Source organism: Solanum stenotomum, chromosome 5 (assembly GCF_019186545.1).
Source record: "Solanum stenotomum isolate F172 chromosome 5, ASM1918654v1, whole genome shotgun sequence".
NCBI lineage: Eukaryota > Viridiplantae > Streptophyta > Magnoliopsida > Solanales > Solanaceae > Solanum > Solanum stenotomum.
This window is the reverse complement of record NC_064286.1, coordinates 2,329,518-2,356,020: the sequence shown is the minus strand read 5'-3', so window position 1 is coordinate 2,356,020 and position 26,503 is coordinate 2,329,518. Positions and strand designations below refer to the sequence as shown.

At 36.1% G+C, this 26,503-nt stretch overlaps 1 protein-coding gene across 7 annotated transcripts; it reads right to left on the bottom strand.

Moving 5' to 3' along the window:
* Window positions 1–764: 764 nt before the first annotated feature.
* LOC125865765 (formin-like protein 5) lies at window positions 765–24,845 on the bottom strand. 7 transcript variants are annotated; one of them, XM_049546011.1, is made up of 8 exons: window positions 24,440–24,845; window positions 23,620–24,114; window positions 21,817–22,489; window positions 21,084–21,729; window positions 20,794–20,996; window positions 19,552–19,787; window positions 17,879–18,736; window positions 7,517–7,826 (listed from the first exon to the last, which is right to left on the bottom strand). In XM_049546011.1, exons 2-7 carry the CDS (start codon window positions 23,776–23,778, stop codon window positions 17,885–17,887), a joined length of 2,769 nt encoding a protein of 922 aa, XP_049401968.1. In that variant the 5' UTR covers window positions 23,779–24,114; window positions 24,440–24,845; the 3' UTR covers window positions 7,517–7,826; window positions 17,879–17,884. The 7 variants fall into 7 exon arrangements, with proteins under 7 accessions (XP_049401967.1, XP_049401964.1, XP_049401968.1 ...); XM_049546010.1 differs by lacking the exon at window positions 7,517–7,826 and adding an exon at window positions 765–942 and having other exon boundaries at window positions 23,620–24,845; XM_049546007.1 differs by lacking the exon at window positions 7,517–7,826 and adding an exon at window positions 765–942 and having other exon boundaries at window positions 17,884–18,736; window positions 23,620–24,845.
* Between the last annotated feature and the right edge of the window lie 1,658 nt (window positions 24,846–26,503).

Genomic DNA, 26,503 nt, shown 5'->3' with positions numbered 1-26,503 from the left:
ATCAAAGAATATGTACAAAATGGCCCAACGAGCCCAAAATAAAAAAGGAAACTACAATGTGTTTGGCCCTGTCCAAAGGCACCCGCATGTTTAGCCTAACTAGTTTCTCACCAGGGTTTCTAAAATGAGCTCTCCTCTTTCTTTTCAATGTCGCCACAGGGAGCATTTGCTGATCTAATATTTCTCCTTTCACTGCTATGTATCGTCAATGTTGTCCCCTTCTCCATCTCGCCATTGCCCTTTCTCTTCCCCTCTCCAGCTGAAGTAGTCGTGGACAACCGACTCCAAGGACCTCTTTATTTGTTGGAAGACTCTGTTGTAAGCTGTTATAGTCTACGATAGTTAGCCTTATGATCACAACTATGTTCGCCATGTTGTGGCACAAAAACAGTTGTGATATTTGTGTGGTCCATATGTGGTATTTCCTTTGTAATTATGCTTGTACATATTGTTGCTGCTGATCCTTGATCTTTCTTGTTTTAATCCTTAATGTTGGTATGCTTGTTTTGTCCATGTTTAAGATTCTCCTACACTCCACTGATAGTTGTTCAAAGCTCAACCATTGTATTTTTTCTTGTTGTATGTATGCCTCATTTGCCATTCTATCTGCAAGCTGGTTCGCCTCTCTGAATCTGTGTATAATGAATGCATTTACCTTCCCCAGTAGCTCTTGTATTTCTTCTATCTCTTGTATATACTGCCATGGAATTTTCCATACCTTGTTTATGATTTTTGTAAGGCCTAGTGAGTCAGTTTCNACTACTCTTTTAAGTACAAGTGAAAAATATTGAAATAGAGTCATGTACTAGTCATATCGTCGTCTTTGAGAAACTCTAACCACCTCTGTTGCCTCGAATTGAGATCCCTATGTTAGCACAACTTGCAAAAACTGAATCTCATTTCCCTATTTACCATACTTGAGCTCAAAAATGACTCAGATCCCTGCGCCAACAATAACGAAAAAAAATAATTTCTTAAGTGAATTCTAGAATTATATAAAAAGGATATATCGAGCATGTTTACAAAATTTGGAGCATAAAAAATACTTGTACCAAATTAGTTCAGCAAATTAAATGTCAATTTCTTAATTAAAAAAATGGCAATATATGTCCCTACCGCCAATAATTGGCACTATGTCCATTTTTCCGTTATTGGAAACATTACTGATGTTCGTAATCGTGTTCAACCCCCCATTATTGAATACGTATCTTATACTCATGATCATGTTCAATCCATAGTTAGACATGTTAGACAAAGAGATGTGCCTAGGTACATAATTAGTTGGTCATTCCCTCCGTCCGGATACATTAAGATCAACACATATGAAACTTTTATGCAGAATTCAGGGTTAACGGAATACGGGGACATTGCAAGAGACGATAGGGGTAGGTGGTTAGGAGGATTCATGGGGCGATTAGGTGTGGTAACAACGTCGTGCCTCACGGCGGAACTGTGGGCCATACATGGCGGTCTGACCATGGAGAAGAACTTCAACATGAAGAATGTCATCATCGAGACGGACTCCATTGAAGCATTGATGTTCATGAGTAAGGGAGGCCCCGTCGACAATCACCCCGATCGCGACGTGATAAAAGAGTGTCGACACCTCCTTTCTGAACTTAAGATCTCTATGATGCATACTCTAAGGGAAGGAAATAGCTATGAAGTTCACCTGACGAAATTGGAAAGGATGCAACTAGATGAAGACCTTGTAATACTACATCGTCCGCCATATTCCATGCACCAACTTCTTCTCGCAGACATGGATCACGTTGCATACCCTAGGTACCGAAAACATGTACGGTAGTTTAAAAAATATGAAAATTTGTGTGTAAACATTTGTAAATGTTTATAACAATATTATATTGAAATATATTTTTGTTAATTAATCTCGAAAGTTGTTATGAATATCATTTTGGTAATTTCTTAATCAGTGGACTATCACTGATGTTGTCGGTGAATATTTTTTATTTCAAATGTGAATGTAATACACCTTTTGTTATTAGATAAAACATTTACAATATTATGAATAACAAAGGTACCATTTCAATTTGGGAACACCATAGATAATAGATAATAATTAATAAGGCTATTTTTTAAAATTACGTTATTTTATTATAAAAGGAAATATCAACTGAACTTGAATTTCATTTTCATATCGCCGTTTTTAAGCAACTCCAACCACCTTTGCTGGCTCGAATTAAGATCATTTTGTTCAATTACGTTTTTTTTAAAAAGAAAAAATTATCAACTAAACTTGAATCTCATTTTCATATCGTCGTCTTTAAGCAACTCCAACCACCTTTGTTGTCTCAAATTGAGATCCCTCTGTTTGCATAACTTTCTAAAACTGAATCTCAATTCCGTATATACCATACTTGAGCTCTAAAATGATATTTTTAGAAAACAAAGGAATGTTAAGGCTCCAAATATAAAGTGCAAGAGAGATTCTCCAGTGATATACTCTCTCCGTTTCAATTAGTTTGTCTTACTTTCCTTTTTAGCCAATTTCAAAAAGTTAATTATAACTTTCAAATGACATATTTAACACCACAAGATTAAACATCGTTTTAGTATATTCTACTATCTTTAGTTTAAAACCACATATCATTGTAATCTTGAGGAAAAAATGAGTATGTAGGAGCAGGGGTAGACTCACTCTTAGCCAAGGGGTGTCAAGCGACACCCGTGTGTCGGAAAATTACAGTGTATATAGAGGTTAGATTTTCATTTTTTGTTTAATAAATATATATATTAGTATTGGCACCTCTTGATGCAAGTTAAATATTTATTCTAGTGGTTAAGGTATTGCAAATATTTCTTGAGGTTGTCGATTCTAATCCTACTAGCCTCATAATTTTTTTTTTAACTACAACCATGACACAGTAATAGAGAATTAGGAGTTCTTTAGTAGTAAATAAAAAGGATGTATTTGGTCATATTTTAAAAATTCGAGAATTGTTCTGTAGTTAAGTGAAATATTAATAAAATGTAACCAAAATAAAAATAAAATAATAAAAATAATATTTAGTTCAAGTCAAAAATACATAGGATTACATGCATATATTACACCTTTTTTTCTCCTTCGGTCTCAACAAGCCATTCTCCCCCCTTTCTTCTTCACTTCGTTACAAGCAAAGAAAGTTGAAACAATCCATTTACATCTTCTCCGATCACCCATTTTCGTCTTCTCCGTTGCTAAAACAGTTACAAAAAGCAGAGAAATCAATCAACAAAATTCATTTTTCTAACTCAAATCCTTAATTTTACTCCCAATTTCAGTTCAATTTCAACTTCTGACCATACCCGTAACTCCGGTTCAATGTAGAATCATTTATGTCCCCTGCCATGAAAAGAAGACGAGGTAGATCGGACAGTAAACAGTCTTTGTAGCAGGTATCTAGTAATTTTTCAGTAATTTCAATGAAGAACATATTGCATTGCTTTCTTCATGTAAAATTAGCGAAATTCGAGTGAAAAGTTTCGATTTTGCGAACAAAAATGTTGATTCTAAAAGTATAGATTCGAGAAGGTGGGTTGTTTCTGATGGGATTATTTGTATAAATAAAGAGTCAGCTTATGAGGCTTTAATTGGGTTAACGGTTGGATTTACGTCTGATTCGTTAAGGGATGATGGAATTGAAGTTTGGGTTGTTTATGTAGTTGGCGGGATGGAATAGTACAACTACATTTTAATTAGAAATTACATAATTGCCCGATGACGTTAAAATGTCTGGATTTGGGTGACGAAAGATGTCTTTGTTGATGTTATATGTGAATGTCGTAGCGGGTTATTGGATTCTAGTAAGGGCAGAGTGATTGTTATTGGGGCACGTCTTGCTGGGTTGGCGGCTGCGAGGAAACTCATGTCATTTGGCTTTGAAGTTACTATTTTCGAGGGACGAAAGCGTGTAGGTGGAAGGGTGTACAAAAAAGATGGGAGGGGGAATAAAGTGGCAACTGCTGATTTAGGAGGGATTGTTTTGACAGGTACACTAGGGAATCCTCCTGGTCTATTTGTACGACAATTGTCATATACACTTCATAAAGTGAGAGAGACTAATGTCCACTCTATTGTGCTGATGGAAAGTCCGTAGACGAGTATTTGGATAATAAAAAGGGGAGGTTGAGAAGTACAAAATCGAGATAAGGTACACTTCAGATCTTTTTAAAGGCATGTCTAATGTTTATTAAGACACTGACAACCAAGAACTAACTTTGTTTTATCTCATTATGTTGTGAACACAAAATATCATGTTGCTTTTATATATTTGAACTTTATCATTTATGGTAAAGAATTAACTAATTTCTTTCAGAAGATGCAGGTTGCGGAGATGAGGATGTTGAGATGGATGTGTGGGCACACTAGGAGTGATAAGATTAGGAATGAAGTTATCCGGGAGAAGGTGGGAGTGGCCTCTGTGGTGGACAAGCTGATGGAAGCGAGACTGAGATGGTTTGGTCATGTGAAGAGACGGTGCGCAGACGCCCCAGTGAGGAGGTGTGAGGGGCTGGTTGTAGAGGGTACGCGGAGGGGTAGAGGTAGGCCTAAGAAGTATTGGGGAGAGGTGATTAGACAGGACTTGGCTCAGCTTCACATTACCGAAGACATGACTCTAGATAGGAAGGAGTGGAGGTCGCGTATTAAGGTTGAAGGTTAGTAGGGCTAGCGTGTTGTCTCTCCTTGCAAGGGTAGGGGTTGTTAGCGTGTGTAGTAGTCCTAGTCTTGCACTTGCAGTTCTTGTCTGTGATAACCTATAGCCTTATGTTGTTAATGCGTTTCAATTCTCTCATTGTTTATTGATGTTACTGTCTTCCTTTGTTGAGTGTATACTATCTTTCGTATTGGATGGTATGTTTATACACTGTTTTCCTCGCCTTTTACTTGGAGTCGATGTACTTGAGCTGAGGGTCTTTCGGAAACAGCCTCTCTACCTCGCACGAGGTAGTGGCAAGGTCTGCGTCACTCTACCCTCCCCAGACCCCACCTAGTGGGATTTCACTGGGTATGTTGTTGTTGTTGTTCTTTCTACAACCATCCTATTTCTTCATTACATATTGTTTTAGTATAATATAGTTTCTATTTATACCTGAGTTATTTTATTAATTAGCTCTGGAAATAGTTATTCATTTCCCTTTTTGGATCAACTCTATAATTTTGCTATATCAACATTGTTTTGCATACTCACTTCATGCACTAAATGCTGAAGCTGAAATAAGATTAAGCAGACCAGACGGGTTAAATGCAACCAACATGTGACACCAGTAAGTAGGGGAAAATTTAGTTGGCGTAATGTAATAATTGTGGGTTATTTATCCTTTAGCAACAACAACAACAAACCTAGTGTAATCCCACAGGTGGGGTCTGAGGAATGTAGAATGTACGCATACCTTACTCTTACCTTGAGAAGGTAGAGAGATTGTTTCCAATAGAGCTTCGACTGAGCGAACAATGAAAAAGAGGCAACAATAGCACGCCGATACAACAAGAAAATAAGACAACGGGGTTAAATAATAACAGGTAGCAATAGTAATCTAAAGATAGGGAAAAGCAAGAAGAATAATTCTAACACTTTGAGAATGGGGAAAAAATATGCCCGCCTACCTATACCCTTATATCCTAATCTTCAACCTCCACACCCTCTTGTCAAGGATCATGTCTTCGATAAGCTGAAGTTGTGTCATATCGTACCTAGTCACCACATTTTGTGTTAATCATTACAAACATGTTTTGTTTTTATTTATGTTGTTTACAACTGTTGCATATATTAGACTTGAGGCTAACATTTATTATATTTTGTGCTTAAAGGTCATTCCCTCCGCGGGATACATTGAGATCAACATGGATGGATCTTTTATGCAGAATTAAGGTTAGCGGGATATGGAGGCATTGCAAGAGACGATAGGGGTAGGTGGCTAGGAGGATTTGTGGGGCGATTAGGTATGGTAACAACGTTGTGCCTCACGGCAGAACTGTGGGCCATACATGGCGGACTGACCTTGGCGAAGAACTTCAAGCTGAAGAACGTCATCATCGAGACTGACTCTCGTGAAGCATTGATGCTAATAATGAGTAAGAGAGGCATCGTCGACAATCACCCTGATCGCGACGTGATAAAAGAGTGTCGACATATGCTGTCCGAACTTGGGATCTCCATGATGCATACTCTAAGGGAAGGAAATAGTTGTGCGGATCACCTGGCGAAATTGGGAAGAATGCAACTAGATGAAGAACTTGTAATATTACATCATCCGCCACATTCCATGCACCAACTTCTTCTCGCGGACATGGCTCACGTTGCATACCCTAGGTACCGAAAACATGTACGATAGTTTAGTACATATAGCACAAAAGAAAAAAAAATGAAACTGTACGTAAGCATTTGTTAATATTACAAAGAATATAATGAAATTTATTTTTGTTAATTCATTGTAGGATTTATGTTTATGTTTGATTGTGTATATAAATGATGAAGGACCAATGTCTATTTTCTTTAAATCAATGTTCAATGATGTTATACTAGGGACATGAACACTTGATCAAATTAGTGCTACTTTGATGGTTGAGTAGTAAGAATGTAAGATGTCTGATTCATAGGATTAGGTGAGTTGTCTCGATTTTAAATTTTGGGACTAAATTCGTAGCTAAAATTAATAAGGATAATAAAATCTATATACATTCTATCGTCCCTAAACAACTATAAGATTAGACTTGATTTTTGTTGAACTCGCTAGTGTACTTGACGGTCCCGTCAAAGTATGAAAACAATGTAGTAAGATTTTACATTATGTATAAAAATATATGAATGAAAAACTATTCATAAATAATAATTGTGTTAACATAAAAATTGATAAATAGAAATTAAGAAAAGAGTGAAATGAATTAAAAAAAATTAACCCAACGTTGAGGGAGATAAAGTTAAGTTTTCACCTTTTTAAGCTCCAGATATTTATATTAACTGAATATTTGTGGCTTTTTTTATTGTATAAATAATTTAATTGTTCAAAATTGAAGATATATATTTGAATTTTTTTCATAGTTGCCTTTTTATTTATTGAAGTTTTATATTTCTAGGAAATAAATTACACTATTTATAAAGTTATATTTATTTTTTCACAAAGGGCAATAGTGAAATTATAATTTAAATTAAGTCTTTAAATGTTAATATTCCTTCCGTCTCTATTTACTTGTTAAATATTTCCTAATTTAATTTCCCTTTTTACAGGAATTTTTGACAAATCCTCGAATGCATGGATTCCTATTTCACTTTTAGGAAAACTATCTTAAGTATTCCTATTTTGATTAGAGATTAATTATTTTGTTTAATTTTAGTAACTTAAAATTACCAAAACAAAATCATATAGTGTGAAATTAGTACTTCATAAGATTACCATAAATACTTATAGTAACCTAACACTAATTTTAGTAACTTAAAACTACCAAAAATAATAATCATATTTCTACTTCTTCAAGGACTAAGCTAAATCATTTGCAATAAAATGAGACAACGGAGAATTATGATGAATAACAAATCTACCATTTCAATTAGTCAACACCATAGATAATAATCAACATAGCTACTTTGTTCAATTACATATTTTTAAAAAAAGAATTATCAACTAAACTGGAGAAAAAATGAATAAGAATTTTCCAAGTACAAGTGAAAAATATTGAAATAGAGTCATGTACTAGCCATATCGTCGTCTTTGAGCAACTCCAAGCACCTCTGTTGCCTCAAATTGAGATCCCTCTGTTAGCACGACTTTCAAAAACTAAATCTCATTTCCATATTTACCATACTTGAGCTCGAAAATGACTCAGATCCCTGCGCCAACAATAACGAAAACACTAATTTAACAGGCATATACACAACATTTGTCTTTGACATATATAGTAGTTTCATATACAACATATTGTGGTACTAATGACTCAGTACAGTAAAAAATCAAAAGATTTCAATTACTAGGGATGTATTGTTCAGGTCAACTCATAGTCACATCGATTATTCGATTTGTTACGTGTCACCTCCTACCAACCAACACAAGTACTTGAACATATGTGAGAAAAATTGCAAGCACTTCATTGACTACTAGGCCATATACCCTCAGGGTGTGTACTTGTGTGCTATGATTATGATGTTTTCACCAATTCAATTTCCCAATTAATAATTTGATCAGAGGATTGTCTCAAGTAAATGAAGAAAAACATAGATGCCAGGTTTACCTTACCTTAAGAAGCATCATCATCCAACATGATGGCGAACAAAGTGAAAGTCCACGGCAGCATGCTTCACACGACTATGGAGGACAGGATTCTTGCTTAGGAATGTGGCTCCAAGATTGTCACAATATATTGTGGGCAACTGATGGACTGGGAATCGCAGCTCATTTAGAAGGTTGGTGACCCACAAGGTTTCAGAAAGAACATTAGCTACTGCCCTATACTCAGACTCAGTGGAAGAGCGTGAGACAGTATTTTGCTTCTTTGAAGACCAGCTAATCGGATTGTGACCAAGGAACAGAATATAACCAGATGTAGAAACTCTGTCAGTAATGTCTCCACCCCAATCTGCATCAGAGTACACATGTAGATTGAAGTCATCAATGGGAATAACCCATAGGCCGAGATGAATGGTACCACGTAGGTATCGAAGGATGCGCTTCACAACTTTCCAGTGAAGGTCTGATGGTGCTTGCATGAATTGAGACAGCTTATTGACTGCATAGGCTATGTCCGGTCTGGTGAAAGATAGGTATTGATGTCTGCCCAAGACTCGACGATAACGTGTGGCATCAGTCAGCTGAGTACCATCAGATAAGACAAGTAACTCATAGGCACTCATTGGCATGTTGATACTCTTCAACACCAAGAAAGTAGTGAAGATTACCTAAATCTTTAATAGAGAACTAAGAAGCAATGGAGGTGATAACCTGATTGACACTGAAGGTGTTGCTCCCAGTGACAATATTATCATCGACATAGACAAAGACAAATAACGTGTCACTTGGACCATGTCTGACAAGAAGCGAGGCATCTGACTTTGTCTTAACAAATCCTATGGATGAGAGATAACCCGTGAGGGCATTGTACCACTCACGAGGAGCCTGTTTCAAGCCATAGATCGCCTTGTGCAGACGACATATATGTGCTGGCTTGTCATCACTGGTAAACCCAGGAGGTTGTGCCATGTACACTTCCTCATCTAGGTTGCCTTGGAGGAAAGTATTATTGACATCAAGTTGACGTAGGTGCCAATTATGACGAAGTGCAACAGAAAGGATGATGCGAACTGTGGTTGGCTTGACGACTGGGCTGAATGTGGCATGAAAATCAATGCCCGGCCTTTGGGTGAAGCCTTTTGCAACCAGACACGCTTTGTATCTGTCGATGGTGCTATCTGCATTCATTTTGATCCTGAACAGCCATTTGCAAGATACAATATTTTTTGTTGGGTTAGGAGGAACAAGTTCCCAAGTCTGGTTCTTTATTAAAACATCAAGCTCCTGTTTCATTACGTTACGCCACTCGGGATATTTTTGTGCTTGTTTGAAAGTTGTAGGTGTGACGGTGGGGTTCAAGTTGGCTAGGTAATCAAAAATTCTTTTGGGTTTGGGGATGTTGTTTTGGGATCGAGTGATAGCACGGGTAGAAGGAGATGGACAGTGAGGCGGTGAAGGAGCGAGCTCCAACTCGGGGATAGGATAAGATGGTTGAGGAGCCAAGGGTGTTGATGGTTTAGTATTTCTGCGTTGATAGACAAGCAAAAGAGGTTGCATTGTGTGCGTGTTCGTAGAGATAGTAGGTTGAGACGGGGGATTCTGGGAAGTGGGAATTATAGAAGGTGAGGGAGTTAAAGACTTACCTGGAGAAGGAGAAGTTGCGAGAGGTGAAGCTGCTTCTGCCACTAGTGCATTGTCGGAGGAGGACTGTGAGTTTGAGTTGTCTTGGGACTTGGCTGGAGAAGAAGCATCTGTTAATGGGAAATCTGTTTTGCGTACTGCTATTTCTAATGGAGGGGGCAGATCTATACTTAAAGGAAGTTTAGATGTGGGGTCGGAAGAATTAGAAATTGTGGTTGTTTCCCATTGTAGAGGAGTCGATTTACTGGCAAGGTTGGAGAACAGAGTTTTAAATGGAAAATTATTCTCAACAAATCGCATGTCTCGAGATAAATACACATTTTCAGAGATTGGGTCAAAACATTGATGACAATGATGAGACAAGGAGAATCCGAGATAGACACACGGGGCAGATTTTGGTTCAAGTTTATTTTTAGAGTATGGTTTAAGCCATGGATAGCATAAAAACCAAAAGTACGTAGAGAACTATAATTAGGTGATTTTCCAAGTAATTTTTGGAATGGGGATTTATTATCTAGGTGGGAGGTGGGCAAACGATTGATGAGGTAGACAGTGTGGTGACATGCGAAGGACCAAAATTGGGTTGGAAGGAATGCTTCATGTAAGAGTGTTCTTGCAGTTTCAATGATATGGCGATGTCGTCGTTCTGCAAGTGCAACTCGTTGAGGCGTATAAGGTGGGGTGGAAAGGTGTTCAATGCCGTGAAGTGAAAGATAGGGGTCAAGACTTTTATACTCTTTTTCGCCATCAGTGCAAAGTGACAAAATTTTGGTGTCAAAATGTTTTTCCATCAGAGGATGGAATTTTTGAAAGATCTCTTTAACTTCACTTTTTTTTGTTAATGTATAGAGCCAAGTATATTTAGTATATTGGTCAACAAAAATACAATAATATAGCTTCTTATCAAGAGATAAAATCAGTGATGGCCCCCATAAATCACTAAAAATAATTTGAAGAGGTTTAGAGCTACGCAGTGATAGTTGGGAAAAAGGATGTCGATGGGCTTTATTAGATAAACAAGAATTACAATGAAAAGGTTTGTCTCGCTCATGAAACAGTAACAAGAACTTATTTAAAATAAACCTAAGAACTCTAGAGTGAGGATGACCAAGACGTTGATGCCAAGTAGTGAGAGGAATGGATGTAGTGGTCATGTGAGCTTGGGGAGGTGGGACATGCCATTCATACAGTCCATTTTTGGTCCGACAGTGCACCAGCGGTTCCGCATTTTCTAACCTTCACAACAAAGTCAAAAGGAAAAAATTCAATTGACTTTAGATTGTCTTGACAAAATTTAGAAACAGAGAGAAACTTACGTTTAATGGAAGAAGCAAGAGAGTGTGGGTTAGTTTAAAAATATTATTTGATGCATTTAATTGAGTAGAACCAGTGTGNCGACAGTGCACCAGCGGTTCCGCATTTTCTAATCCTTCACAACAAAGTCAAAAGGAAAAAATTCAATTGACTTTAGATTGTCTTGACAAAATTTAGAAACAGAGAGAAGCTTACGTTTAATGGAAGAAGCAAGAGAGTGTGGGTTAGTTTAAAAATATTATTTGATGCATTTAATTGAGTAGAACCAGTGTGAGAAATAGGAATTTCATTACCATCACCCCATAGAGACATCCTCGTTACCGTGGTACAGTTGTAGGTTGTGTGGATCTGTGGTGATGTGATGGGTGGCTCCCGAGTCAACTATCCAGGGGTTGGTGGCAACAGTAAACCTAGTTGCATAGTTGGCTTTGGCTTCAAAGTGATTGTGAGAATTCGAGCGGCAAACATTGGCAGTATGGCCTATCCCGTTACATAGTTGACAACGAGTAACGCTGTTTGGATTTGAGTTAGACTGCCATTGTGGTGGAGTATTTGGCCGCGAGCTTTGACGCCATTGTTGAGAATTGGTTGTCTTCCTGCGATTATTGCGATTATTGGTGTTGTTTTTGGTGGGAGTGGCGACTGCAGCAGTGATAGGACTAGACAACTTCTTAGCATCCTCGTGGCGAAGGAAGAGTTCATAGTCTAGTAGTTTTTTCAAACAATTCCTCATAGGAGATAGTCGTATCACGTGTACGAATGGCAACAGATATCTCTCGAAACTCAAGCCCCAGACCACTTAGTATTTTGACTATGAGTTCAGGATTGGACACAGAAGCACCAGCAGTGGCTAGCTCATCTGAAAGGGACCGAATATTGTGAAGATATTCAGTGATGGAGTGAGAGTCCTTAGTGACACGAGAAAGCTGATCACACAAACTGAACACCCAAGTTTGAGACTTGTTTGCGTAAGTGGTAAGCAAAGCATCCCAAGCTGATTTAGCCAAGTTAGCGATAGCAACAGTAGAAGCAATTGTGGGTTCGACAGAAGCCATAAGGGCATTCTGGATGAGTTTGTCTTGGCGGAACCAAGGTAAAAAGGCAGGATTAGGAGATATGTTCGTACCGAGGGAACTCGTGCGACTGAGGGCCGGAGTGGTCCCATCGAGATGGCCAAAGAGGTTGTAGCCATACATAAGCATGGAGAATTAGGCTTTCCAGGTGGCGAAGTTGTGACCACCGCTTAGTTTAATGGGTAATTGGGAAGCAGGATTGAACTGAATGATTATGTTACTACCCATTGTGTTATCAGCATTGACAAATGTTGAATTATTGCCATTGTTGTTCCCATTGGGATTGGTCATTGTTGCTGATCTGTGTGAGGAGAAGGAAGGAAAAAAAAATTGGATCGTTCTCCTTAGAGCGTGAAGAGCCCTGATACCATATAAAGACTGGATATAAGTTAAAAGACGATAATTTATTAATGAAGACAGAAAGTTGCTTAAATAGAATTACAGCGGAAAGACTCCTAAATGAACTGAAGTAATAAAACCTAACTAGACAATAATTGTTGAAACTTAATCCCAAATAAACAGGGATAGGAACTGCTCAAACTTAATACGACTAAATAACTAAGCTGACTCGTGATGTTCCAATAGCAAGCAGCCTAAAGCATAAAATAAGATGCACCAAACACCAATATCAGGATATTTGTAGAAAACAAAGGAATGCTAATGTTACAAATGTAAGGTGCAAGACAGATTCTGTAATGATATACTCCCTCCATTTCAATTTGTTTGTGTTACTTTCCTTTTCTATTTAAAAAAGAATGCCTCTTTCCTTTTTTGGCAATTGTTCAATTATTACTTTCCACGTGACATGTTTAAAACCACAAGATTAAGGGTCATTTTAGTACATTCTACATATCAGTGTTATCAAAGGCGAAAAGCGCAAAAAAGCTCTATTGGTTAGGGCTTTAAGCCTAAAGCGCAAATAAAGTGTAGACTTTTTCTACCAAAAAAGAGAAAGTGTAGACTTTAATAAAAAAAGGCGCAAAGGGAGAAAAAATACATAAATATATGTTCAGTCTAAAACTAATAATTATAAAGATGAATGACAAATATATGAAAAAAGAAAATGAAAAAAGATTAACATAAAGTGAGATATCAATTGTTTAGTAAGGGAGGCGTTGTCGACAATGACCCCGATCATGACGTGATAGAAGAATGCCGACATCTTCTGTCCGAACTTGAGATCTCCATGATGCATATATGTGCGGATCACCTAGCGAAACTAGGAAGAATGCAACTTGATGAAGACCATGTAATACTACATCGTCCGTCATATTCCATGCACTAACTTCTTCTTGCGGACATGGCTCACGTTGCATACCCTAGGTACCGAAAATATGTACGGTAGTTTAAAAAATATGAAAATTTGTAGGTAAACATTTGCAAATGTTTATAACAATATTATATTGAAATATATTTTTGTTAATTAATCTCGAAAGTTGTTATGAATATCATTTTGGTAATTTCTTAATCAGTGGACTATCACTGATGTTGTCGGTGAATATTTCTTATTTCAAATGTGAATGTAATACACCTTTTGTTATTAGATAAAACATTTACAATATTATGAATAACAAAGGTACCATTTCAATTTGGGAACACCATAGATAATAGATAATAATTAATAGAGCTATTTTTTTAAATTACGTTTTTTTATTATAAAAGCAAGTATCAACTGAACTTGAATTTCATTTTCATATCGCCGTTTTTAAGCAACTCCAACCACCTTTGCTGGCTCAAATTAAGATCATTTTGTTCAATTACGTTTTTTTAAAAAAAGAAAAAATTATCAACTAAACTTGAATCTCATTTTCATATCGTCATTTTTAAGCAACTCCAACCACCTTTGCTATCTCAAATTGAGTTCATTTTGTTCAATTACGTTTTTTTCCAAAAAAAAAAAGAAAAAATTATCAACTAAACTTGAATCTCATTTTCATATCGTCGTCTTTAAGCAACTCCAACCACCTTTGTTGTCTCAAATTGAGATCCCTTTGTTTGCATAACTTTCTAAAACTGAATCTCAATTCCGTATATACCATACTTGAGCTCTAAAATGATTTTTTTAGAAAACAAAGGAATGTTAAGGCTCCAAATATAAAGTGCAAGAGAGTTCTCCAGTGATATACTCTCTCCATTTCAATTAGTTTGTCTTACTTTTCTTTTTAGCCAATTTCAAAAAGTTAATTATAACTTTCAAATGACTTGTTTAACACCACAAGATTAAACATTGTTTTAGTATATTCTACTATCTTTAGTTTAAAACCACGTATCATTTGGAAGAAAACAAAATATCTATGATAACATTTGGAAGCCTATACTCCCTCTATTCTATATTAATCGAATATTTGAGGCTTTATTTATATTTCAAAATAATTTAATTATTCAAAATTCAAGATGTTTATTTGATTTTTTTTTCCATACTAGTTTCTCAAGTATATCCCATATTATTTGTATACATTTTTTAAAATACAAGTCACTCTTGAATAAAATCAAAATCCACACTATCCAACTTTTACAAAATGCCATTTATAACTTCAGAAAAAACTTGAAATTCCAAAGGTGAGAACATATAATTGATTTTAAGCCATGATACACAAATCACTTTTATCTCAAAATTTAATTTATGGCTTGTTACTTGTGCAAAAATATAAAACACTTGAATTTTTTTAATAAACTTTTGGTCAAAATCATCCCCAACATGTTGATAAATCTCAACAACACAATATAAGTATTAACTTAAACTGTGAGAAACTACATTTAGTTATTATAAGACTAATTCTGAATCTAATACGAAAATTTTCAAATTTTCAAGCTAAAGAAAAGTGTAGTATACCAATATTTATTGTTACAGACACAAGAGAAATCAAGCAATTAAATTGCTATATATCAAAAATATTACATTCTTACAAAAATAGAAAGATAAAATAAACATAAATAAAACACAATTATCTCGGCTGACTTTTGTAAATAACCATTACATTACCATAAATACGTCCTATACTAACCTAACACTAAATTTAGTAACTTAAAACTACCAAAAAATAATAATCAACTTCTACTAGGATTAGAATTAGGCAAAATAAAACCCTTATAAATATGTACTCTATCGTTATGTTTCTAATATGAAAAAAAAAAAAAAAAAAAATTCTTACTTCTACATACTTTTTTTATTTTCTCAAGTTGTTACTTTTAACTACTTTTTCCTTTTGTCATATAAGTGATCTTATTAGCTCAAAAATGGCCATATATGTCCCTACTGCGCACTATGTCCATTTTCCTTTTTTTGGATACGCAACTAATGTTCAACCTTGCATCATTGGATATGTATCTAATGTTCATGATCATGATCAATCCGTAGTTAGACAGAGAGATGCCCCTAGGTACATTAGTTGGTCATTCCCTCCGTCGGGATACATTAAGATCAACACAGATGGATCTTTTATGCAACATTTAGGGTTAGCTGGATATGGAGGCATTGCAAGAGACGATAGGGGTAGGTGGCTAGGAGGATTCGTGGGGCGATTAGGTATGGTAACAACGTAGTGCCTCACGGCAGAACTATGGGCCATACATGGCGGACTGACCTTGGCGAAGAACTTCAACCTGAAGAACGTCATCATCGAGACTGACTCTCGTGAAGCATTGATGCTCATAATGAGTAAGGGACGCGCCGTCAACAATCACCTTGATTGCGACATGATAAAAGAATGTCGATGTATGTTGTCCGAACTTGGGATCTCCATGATGCATACTCTAAGGGAAGGAAACAACTGTGCGGATCACCTGGCGAAACTGAGAAGAATGCAACTAGATGAAGAATTTGTAATATTACATCATCCGCCACATTCTATGCACCAACTTCTTCTCGCGGACATGGCTCACGTTGCATACCCTAGGTACCGAAAACATGTACGATAGTTTAGTACATATATCACAAAAGAAAAAATATATGAAATTGTACGTAAGCATTTGTTAGTATTACAAAGAATATAATGAAATATAGTTTTGGTAATTCATTGTAGGATTTATGTTTATGTTTGGTTGTGCATATAAATGATGAAGGACCAGTGTCTATTTTCTTGAAATCAATGTTCATGGAAATACCTTGTTTCATATTGATTGTCTTTTTGTTGTTACTTGTCTCGATTTTAAATTTTGGGACTAAATTTGTAGCTATAATTAATAAGGACAATAAAAACTATATATATTCTATCGTTCCTAGACGGCTATAAGATTAGAATTGATTCTTGTTGAACTCACTAGTGTACTTGACGGTCTCGTCAAAGTATCAAAATAATGTAGTATGATTTTACATTATGTATAAAATATATGAATGAAAAACTTTACATAAATAATAATTGTGTTAACATAAAAATTGATATATAGAAATATTAAGAAAAGAGTGAAATAAATTAAATTTTTGTATCCCAACGTTGAGGAGAGATAAAGTTGCTTTTCACCTTTTTAAGCTCCAGATATTTATATTAACGGAATATTTGTGGCTTTTTTTATTGTATAAATAATTTAATTGTTCAAAATTGAAGATATATATTTGAATTTTTTTTCATATTTGTCTTTTTATTTATTGAAGTTTTATATTTCTAGGAAATAAATTACACTATTTATAAAGTTATATTTATTATTTCACAAAGGGCAATAGTGAAATTATAATTTAAATTAAGTCTTTAAATATTAATATTCCTTCCGTCTCTATTTACTTGTTAAATATTTCCTAATTTAATTTCCCTTTTTACAGGAAATTTTGACAAATCCTCGAATGCATGGATTCCTATTTCACTTTTAGGAAAAATATCTTAAGTATTCCTATTTTGATTAGAGATTAATTATTTTGTTTAATTTTAGTAACTTAAAATTACCAAAACAAAATCATATAGTGTGAAATTAGAATAATACTTCATAAGATTACCATAAATACTTATAGTAACCTAACACTAATTTTTGTAACTTAAAACTACCAAAAATAATAATCATATTTCTACTTCTTCTAGGACTAAGCTAAAACATTTGCAATAAAATGAGACAATGGAGAATTATGATGAATAACAAAGCTACCATTTCAATTAGTCAACACCATAGATAATAATCAACATAGCTACTTTGTTCAATTACATTTTTAAAAAAAAGAATTATCAACTAAACTGGAGAAAAAATGAATTAAGAATTTTCCTAACTACTCTTTTAAGTACAAGTGAAAAATATTGAAATAGAGTCATGTACTAGCCATATCGTCGTCTTCTGTTGCCTCGAATTGAGATCCCTCTGTTAGCACGACTTTCAAAAACTGAATCTCATTTCCCTATTTACCATACTTGAGCTCAAAAATGACTCGGATCCCTGCGCCAACAATAAGGAAAAAAATAATTTAACAGGCATATACACAACATTTGGCTTTAGTATAGTTTCATATACAACATATTGTGGTACTAATGACTCAATACAATAAAAATCAAAAGATTTCAATTACTAGGGATGTATTGTTCAGGTCAACTCATAGTCACAGTGATTATTCGATTCGTTACCTGTCACCTCCTACCAACACAAGTACTTAAACATATGTGAGAAAATTTGCAAGCACTTCATTGACTACTAATCATAGATGCCAGGTCTACCTTACCTTAAGAAGCATCATCATCCGAACTAGAATCATCGATTCTTCTATCTGTGATAGCTGGAAAAAGCTTCTGTCGGAGATCGAGGGGCGGTGGATTGGTGGACTCTGAAGTTTTACTTGCCACATTCTCCTTCTTTGGCGTGCCGTTTAGCTTTCTCTGAGCATTTTTCACCTCTATGCATACCTTATCTAATATTATCAGAAAATCACGAACGATAACAAACAATCGTAAACCTTCATCTTTCCCAGCATTTCCGTGGAAATAATCCCCTGTGCTTTTAACTAAGGCCATAATTCTTTTTTCTTCCTCGAATAACCACATGATGTCAAGCTCAGCATTCTGCACAAAACTCTTCAGGGTCTGGTGAAACCTATTTTCGTCATCTACGTTCTTCATTTCTGAATTTAGGAAATCCCGTGATTCTTTTAGTGCACGACCAAGCTTGGATACTGTGCCTGTTAAGCTGTCCGCGTCCAAAATTGCAGCTTTTTTCACATTTTCAAGTTCACTACTCAAACCTGAAACAACCTGTAGACCAGTGCTTCGATAATACTCCTCTGCATCTTGAGACTGATCCTCGGGTAGATCATCAGACTTGATGCTAGACACGCTCCCTCGATCTCTGGCACGGGCAGCTCGTATACCTTCTGAACGGATTATCTCTTGAACAACAAAATGCAACAACGTAGTTTTGCCGTCTATTCCTTTTACATCTGATAGTTTCAGAAGCGTGTCAAGTTTAAATGCTTGAGCACCACCACGAAATGTTCCATCATTCATACGATTGCCAGTTTTCAAAACCGCCTCAAGGAGCTTGTGAAACAACCTGCTCTTCCGTAGTTCCGTGCAAGCAGCCTGAATCATAAAATAAGATGCACCAAACACAAATATCAGGATATTTGTAGAAAACAAAGGAATGTTAAGGCTACAAATGTAAGGTGCAAGACAGATTCTGCAATGATATACTCCCTCCATTTCAATTTGTTTGTGTTACTTTCCTTTTCTGTTTAAAAAAGAATGTCTCTTTCCTTTTTTGGCAATTGTTCAATTATTACTTTCCACATGACATGTTTAAAACCACAAGATTAAAGGTCATTTTAGTACATTCTACATATCAGTGTTATCAAAGGCGTAAAGCGCAAATAAAGCTCTATCCGTTGGGGCTTTAAGCCCAAAGCGCAAATAAAGCGTAGGCTTTAATAAAAAAAAGCGCAAAGGGAGAAAAAGTACAAATATATATGTTTAGTCCAAGACTAATAATTATAAACATGATGACAAATATATGAAAAAAGAAATTGAAAAAAGATTAACATAAAGTGAAATATCAATTGTTTAGTGTCACCTCTTCAGAAGAGGCTCATTGGCGAGGGAAAATATGCCTTAGAACATTCATGAAGACACTAAAGCGCACATAAAGGCTCTAGGAAAGCTAGGAAGTAAAGTAGTATAATCCAGAAAATTTGTAACTAATTGTTTTACTGTTTCAGAGGCTTGGGGATGACTAACACTTCGGTTATGATTCCTATGAGTGCTTTTTAGGTGTAAATATTGGTTGTCTATGGTAATCTTTCACAGGTTACCAACAAAAAAAAATTAAACAGAGGGTATATAAGTTGGGAATATTTACTCATAATCCAACAGTTCATCACAATCAGGAACATTTATCTCACCTCCAAAGTAGCAAATGATTCTTTAGCCATTGATGCCTCCTCCTCAAGACTGCACATAAAGAGCAAGGATTCAAGTCTTTTGAAGGCAAATGGAATATCAACCAAGACTTTCAGGAATCGTTCCGCAGGCCCAAGCCGAGAGAGATCCCCATTGTAGAGCCTCAGCTTCAATTCTTCGTCAGCAGTTGGTGCCATCTTAAGCAAAGTTTGAAGGAGTTCAGATGGAAGCTCATTTCCTGAGTCAGAATCAAATATTAGTCACTGTTGTCATAGATGCAAATATACAACAACCTGATATTTCCATTTCCAAGAAATTGACCCAACCAATATACAAGTATACTAATGTTTCGCCACTTGACTGTGAGGGAAGTACAAATTCTTGTTACAAGAGTATAATCATTCTGATCATGATAACAGTTACCTGTCCTGAAGCAGTGCTACTTTTTTTATTTCTAAAAGGACGTTTTTAAGATAATGTACGCTTAATGCTAATAAAATTCCGTCAATCAGATTGGTCAATGACCATGCAAAGTACGACGCTCAGCAAAGCCTCGGCGATAATATGATGTTGCAGATAGATAATGCTCATAGCAGGAGTAAAGCTTCTCTTTAAAGTACACGTGGTTGCAGAACCAAAGATGTAGAAAGGCACAAATAATACACCGAAGGAACGATGACCTTCTTAATGATAAGATGAACAAAGACATGAAGGGGCAGAAACAGAAAACAGGGAACAAATATATGATAAATGAACATTTATCATATATCTTTTTGAAAGAATACATGGGTTGGGTCTTCAAGGGGACAGCAGTCGCAAACCTAACACTACTGCTCAAAGTTACAAGGAAAAGAAGAAACATATAAAATGAAGTGACCAATATCAATTGATACCTACATATTCCTTGATTCTCATATTACCTAAATTTACCTATCCTAAATTGACGTCAACCTTGCCTGTAAAATGAAAAACTTTTCCTTTTCCAAGAATTCAGAACCGTATAAACTCATACTATCTACATTGTCTTTACCATGACAAGAAAACTTTGCAGGAAATCATTTCACTTTTGGAAAAATTATCACTGTTGAGGTCGACCTCAACCCTAGTTAATCACAATAATAACATCCACATGTGCAAGATAACCCTTTTTTAGGGTGGGGTGAGGAGGGAGGAGCAATAAGGTTATAAAGACGATCGATTTTAGTGTTTCTTTATCTTGATATATTGAAGGGAACAGGAATCACCTTCTTTAAGGGCATCGCAAACTTCTTCAGTTGTCACGTTTAAGGCTTTAAGAAGAATAGCTAAATTTTGTGCCTTCTTTTGATCAATAATTTGAACATATTGTTTAGAACCATCTTGGAGCATAGAGTCCTTCTTTGGACCATTCTTGTCTTTATCAGCATGAGCATATCCAAAGAGACTCTCTATCATATCTTCATCAAATCTGTCAAACAAAATTCACTGACCATTAAACACCTTACTCAATCAAAAGAATCATAGAGCAACATCACGCAAGAAAAAATACACTTACTGGAATGATCCTGATTTGATTTGATGCCAAACCATTGAATGGTCAGGGTTTGCTAGAACCTTATCCCAGAAGAAAGGTTTTAGCTTCGTTTTAGAAGGATCACTCTCAGATCCCTCAACTGAAGCACTAGAGGATGCATTTGATCCAAGAGGCGAAGGTCGAGGTGGCTTCAAGCCTGTGGGAGGAGGACGAGGTGGAGTAACACCAGGTCCCGGAGGTGGTGGCGGACGAGGACCAGCCTTAGCACGAATTGGTATGGGTGGTGGAGGAGGCGGCCCTGGTGCAGGAGGACGTGGACCGCCAGCTGAAGGCTTTGGTGGCGGTGGCGGTGGCGGTGGGGATGGAGCAGCGAGATTAGTTATCTTGGCAGGAGGTAGTGGAGGAGGGACTGGACTAGTAGGATCTTCAAAAGGATTTACCCTACCAGGCGGAGGCTTAAGCGGAGGCTGTCCATGCATCCCCATTCTTCCAGGCGGTATCTGCTCAGAAACCCCTGCTGCAGCCACAGCAATGCCTGTAACAGTTCCCAAAGGGATCTCACTTTTAGAACCATTAAGAGCGTTCGGCTCCATGTAGAAAGTTTTACCCATTTTATTGTGGGAATCATCACTGACTGAATGATTACCAGCACTACCGTGCCTTGAAGCTGAAAGATTGAAGTCTCAAAAACATCAGTATACCAAAAGCCAAAATTAATATATATACAAGAGAGAAACAAGGAATAGAGATGTACCAACAGAATAGTCACTTATGCTTAGGCTAAGAAGAGGCCTCTCATCATTTTTCCCCTTTCTGTATCCAACCCCACAAACCTTGCAATAGCATATAAAAAAGAGCGCAACAACAATAAATGTGACTGCAGCAGTCACAAGAACTGCAACCAAAACTGTTTTAGTGCTGCTTTTTTTCTTATTTGATTGACCATCCGAAGTAGAGTTTTGACTAGTAGAAGACTGATCACTAGGACCAGAGGTTTTGCTAGAATCATTGTAGTCTCGAGGAAAAAATGGCATCGTAGGAGGACGGGCAGGTGGCGGAGAATTGGGAGTTTCAGAACTGGAAGTAGCTGGAGCAGGAGCAGGAGCTGGCGCATCTCCAACCTGAAGCAATTCACGCCGTCTAGGTGCACCATACCAGGAAAAGAGGAAGTCCATGCATCTGGTATACCATGTAGGTGAATGCTTCTCCTCTCCCGAAATAAGAAACAGAAGATTTTTCTTCACTAGACAACCCATAAGGGCTTCCTTGATGAGTAGATTGGCATTTTTCTCTTTATTTTTAGTTAATGATCTTCTGTTAGTAAAGATTCCGTTTGCTTCTTCTCCAGGATCACTAAACTCAAGATCTTCAACAGCTTCATTAGAATGTACCAACTCTAGCCTACAGTTCAACCATAACTCCTCAGCCTGCAGCAGAAGATTATAATCAGAGCAGCTTATGAATAGTTATTCTCAAATATGTACAAATCAGAATACTATGTACAAAAATGCCGTTAAATTTTAGAGACCAACTTTCGATTACTTACACTATTTCAAAAAAAAAAATTGGCATCGAGGCCTACTTGTGCGACCAATTTCAAACTTCGTATACACCAAATCAAATAGAAAAACTTATTAATGGCGTTTTGGTAACGATTAATAGGTCACTTTGTCAAACTGCAATTGTTGTCTAGTGCGCCCCTCAAAGATCGAGTCAATGGGCGATGAGACACATGCCTTAACACCTTGATGCCTCATGCCCTACACTCTTTATGAATTTGTGTCACTCTCTGCTAAGTTTTCCTCTTTGGATTTTTAGTGTGTAAATAGCACACAGTTGAATCACCTAGTTGATCCGAGGGATTAACTCAAGATCCCATCTAAATGAAGTTATGCATAGATTGTTCACATTCTTTCACAAACGCCGTATCAAATGCTTCATAGACTAAGAGATCATGCTAAAAGAAGGAAAATTACTACAGAATACAAAAACTGTGAACATGGACATAAAAACATATGTTCATTACGATGAACTACTCTTACAAATTTCTTAAAAGTGGTGGGATCAAGTAATGCTAATTTCTCATCAATCTGCTCCATAGAAGCAAACCATGATGTTCATCTCTATCCTTTTCTCTTTAAGTATAAATTAAGTACAAAAACAACAACATACCCAGTGTAATCCCAAAAGTGGGGTTTGGGGGGTGGTGTGTATACAGACTTACCCCTACCTTGTGAAGGTAGAGCGGTTGTTTCTCAAGTAAAGCATATCAAAATCAGTAAGAAAAGAAAATACAGTAGTAAAGAAACCCTATGGAAGATAATGGAGAAAAGAACAGTAGCAAACACCAATATTATGATAAATGAAGTAAAGAAACAACACTTAATAGTGAAAAGAATACGCCAGTAGGATAGTTGCTAATAATAATAATACTGATAAGGGAAACTAAACAACGCTCGACTACCGGCTAAATAAACAGAGAAAAAAAAAACCTTTACATACAAAATGTCATTCAAGCAGTAAGTAAAAGTAAGTCAGCTAAAGAAGAAAGGATTACCAATTCCTGGTTAATCCCCACAGAACTGATTTGTTTGGCCAGTAAATGATCCTCTGGCCTATTACTCACGGGATTTGCTGCCACTATAGTAAAAAGGATAATGGTGAAAACAGACAATTGGGATACTCCTCTCACACCCATTTCTTCTTGAATCAGCATCAACAAAGCAGACAATGCTTCTCATGAATATCTCAAACCTCCCAACAACACCAGTTAACCAAACAGGTGTTCACCCCCTTCAGACAATCCCACAAAGATCAAGTCTTTGCTATATTTACCACCAACCCTGTTGCAATCCTACCGAAGAACACCTTTCGGATATCGAAATCACAAAATCTCCAAGAAGAATCTTACTGGCCCACTTCTAATTTTCAAGCAAAAAACTCAAGAATCACTTGTATCAAACACCTATAAAACCCAATAGAGCAAATGAGCTTTCACACCCTTCTTCAAAATCCCACAAAAGATCAAGTCTTTGCTGCATTTACCACCAACCTAATTCAGTTTTTCTGAAGAACACCTTTCAAATATCTAAATCACAAACTTCTCTACAATAATCTCACTGACACACTTCAAAATTTCAACCAAAACACTCAACAAACAGTGGCATCAAATACCTGTAAACCCCAATAGAGCAAAAGAGCTTTCACCTCCCTCCTAAAAATCCCTCTAAATCGCAAACTTCCCAACAACAATCTCACTGATCCACCTCAGATAAAAACTCAAGAAACGATAGCATCAAACACCTGGCAAAACCAATATAGCAAAAAGAGCTGAAATCCCACAGAAAGATTAAGTCTTTGCTGCATTTACCACCAACCCCAATTGCAGCCTTCTCAAAAAACACCTCCCAAAATATCTAAATCACAAACTTCACAACAACAATCTCACTGCCCCACCTCAGATTTTTCATCCAAGAACTCAAAAACAGTGGCATCAAACACACACACTGCACAAAACCTTAAAATAGACAAAAAAAGAACTCAGCTTTAACACAAAAACCAACTAACCGAATCAAGAAGTAGTCAATTCAAGAAGGCAGCTTTCCAAAAAAAACAAAACAAGAATTAACTCCAAAGAATTAGTCATCAAACCCCAAATTCTTCCAGTTGTACTTTTATCAGATCAAGCTAAAATTGTACTGTAAATACACGAGAGAATTGTAAAGGGTGGGTTTAGAGAAGGCGCGTGAGTTGACCAGAAAGTTGAAACTTTTTTCTCCTATGTGGAGGCGCTGTGTATGAATGCTGACAATGTTTTTTTCCTTCATCTTTAATGCGTTTTTCATACTACAAAAAAAATTGTTCCGATGATAAGCATTACCATATCCAATCTGAAAGTTGTGAGTTTGAGTCAATCAAGAAAGCAAAAGGTTTTTTTTTTTATCTCTTTCGATGAAGAAAGTTGTTCGGATGGTAAGCACTATCATGTCCAATTTGAAAGTTGCGAGTTTGAGTCAACCAAGAAAGCAAAACTTTTTCCTATCTTTAATGCTCTCTCATATGAGAAAGTTGTTCCGATGATAAGCACTATCATGTCCAATTTGAAAGTTGTAAGTTTGAGTCAATCAAGAAAGCAAAAGGGTTTTTTTTCTTATCTTTAGGGGTCATTTGGTTGGGAACTAGTTATCCCAGAATTAACTATTATAGGGTTAGTTATCCTGGGATAATTTATCCCACCATGTATATGGGATAACTTATCCCATCATTATACTATAAATGGTGGGATAAGTTATCCCAAACATGTCAACCAAACAAGATATCTAAATTTTATCCCGAAACTATATTTTTATCCCAGGACCATTTATGTTTATCACTCACACCAAACGAGCCCTTAGTGTTTTCTCATACAATGATGAAAGTTGTTTGGATGGTAAGCACTATCATATCCAATCTGAAAGTTGCGAGTTTGAGTCAACCAAGAAAGCAAAAGGGTTTTTTTTCTTATCTTTAATGCTCTCTCATACGATGAGGAAAGTTGTTCGGATGGTAAGCACTATCATTTCTAATGTGAAAGTTGCGAGTTTGAGTCAATCAAGAAAGCAAAAGGTTTTTTTTTCTTATCTTTAACGCTCTCTCATACGATGAGGAAAGTTGCTTGGATGGTAAGCACTATCATGTCCAATCTAAAAGTTGCGAGTTTGAGTCAACCAAGAAAACAAAAGGGGTTTTTTTTCTTATCTTTAATGCTCTCTCATACGATGATGAGGAAAGTTGCTCGGATTGTAAGCACTGTCATGTTCAATCTAAAAGTTGTGACTTTGAGTCAACCAAAAAAGCAAAAGGGGATGGGAGTTACTATGGAGGGGTAAAAAAAAACCAAAAAATGCTAAAAGATACAAAATCAAAAGGGATAAGGGTTTGAAAAATACCCTAACTTTGGTCGGATTTGTTGTTACGATACTAAACTTTCATAAGGACCTATTACCTCCCTAGACTATTTAATATCGTTTTTTTAACCCTCTGAATTATTTAATAGTGTATTTTAAAGGTATATATGTGCTCATGTGGAAACATTACTATTTATAATTTTGCATTATTTTATATGTCCATGTGGGCAAATATATATGTTTAAAATACGGTATTAAATAGTCTAGGGAGGTAATATGTCCTCATGAAAGTTTAGTATCGCAACAACAAATCTGACCAAAGTTGGAGTATTTTTCAGACCCTTATCCCAAATTAAAAATGTATAAACTTCTAGATATTTTTGTTCACTCCATTTCCTTTTCTTAAAAAAAAATAATACAACTAGTAATTGAGTTTAGAAAAAGAAAAGCTTAATGCTCAAATATATTTAAAATATCTCGATTTTTCAAGTTTTATATTGAAACTATTAGGTCTACAATTTTTTGTATTTAATTATCATCAATATATTTCAATTG

What these genes read in the sequence shown, in the direction of transcription:
- LOC125865765 (XM_049546010.1), bottom strand. Translation starts at nt 23,778, where the DNA reads ATGCTGATTCAAGAAGAAATGGGTGTGAGAGGAGTATCCCAATTGTCT. An exon ending in CATAAGTGACTATTCTGTTG is followed by an intron (nt 21,730 to 21,816) that starts GTACATCTCTAT and finishes TCAATCTTTCAG; the next exon opens with CTTCAAGGCACGGTAGTGCT. An exon ending in TTGCGATGCCCTTAAAGAAG is followed by an intron (nt 19,788 to 20,793) that starts GTGATTCCTGTT and finishes ATTCTGACTCAG; the next exon opens with GAAATGAGCTTCCATCTGAA.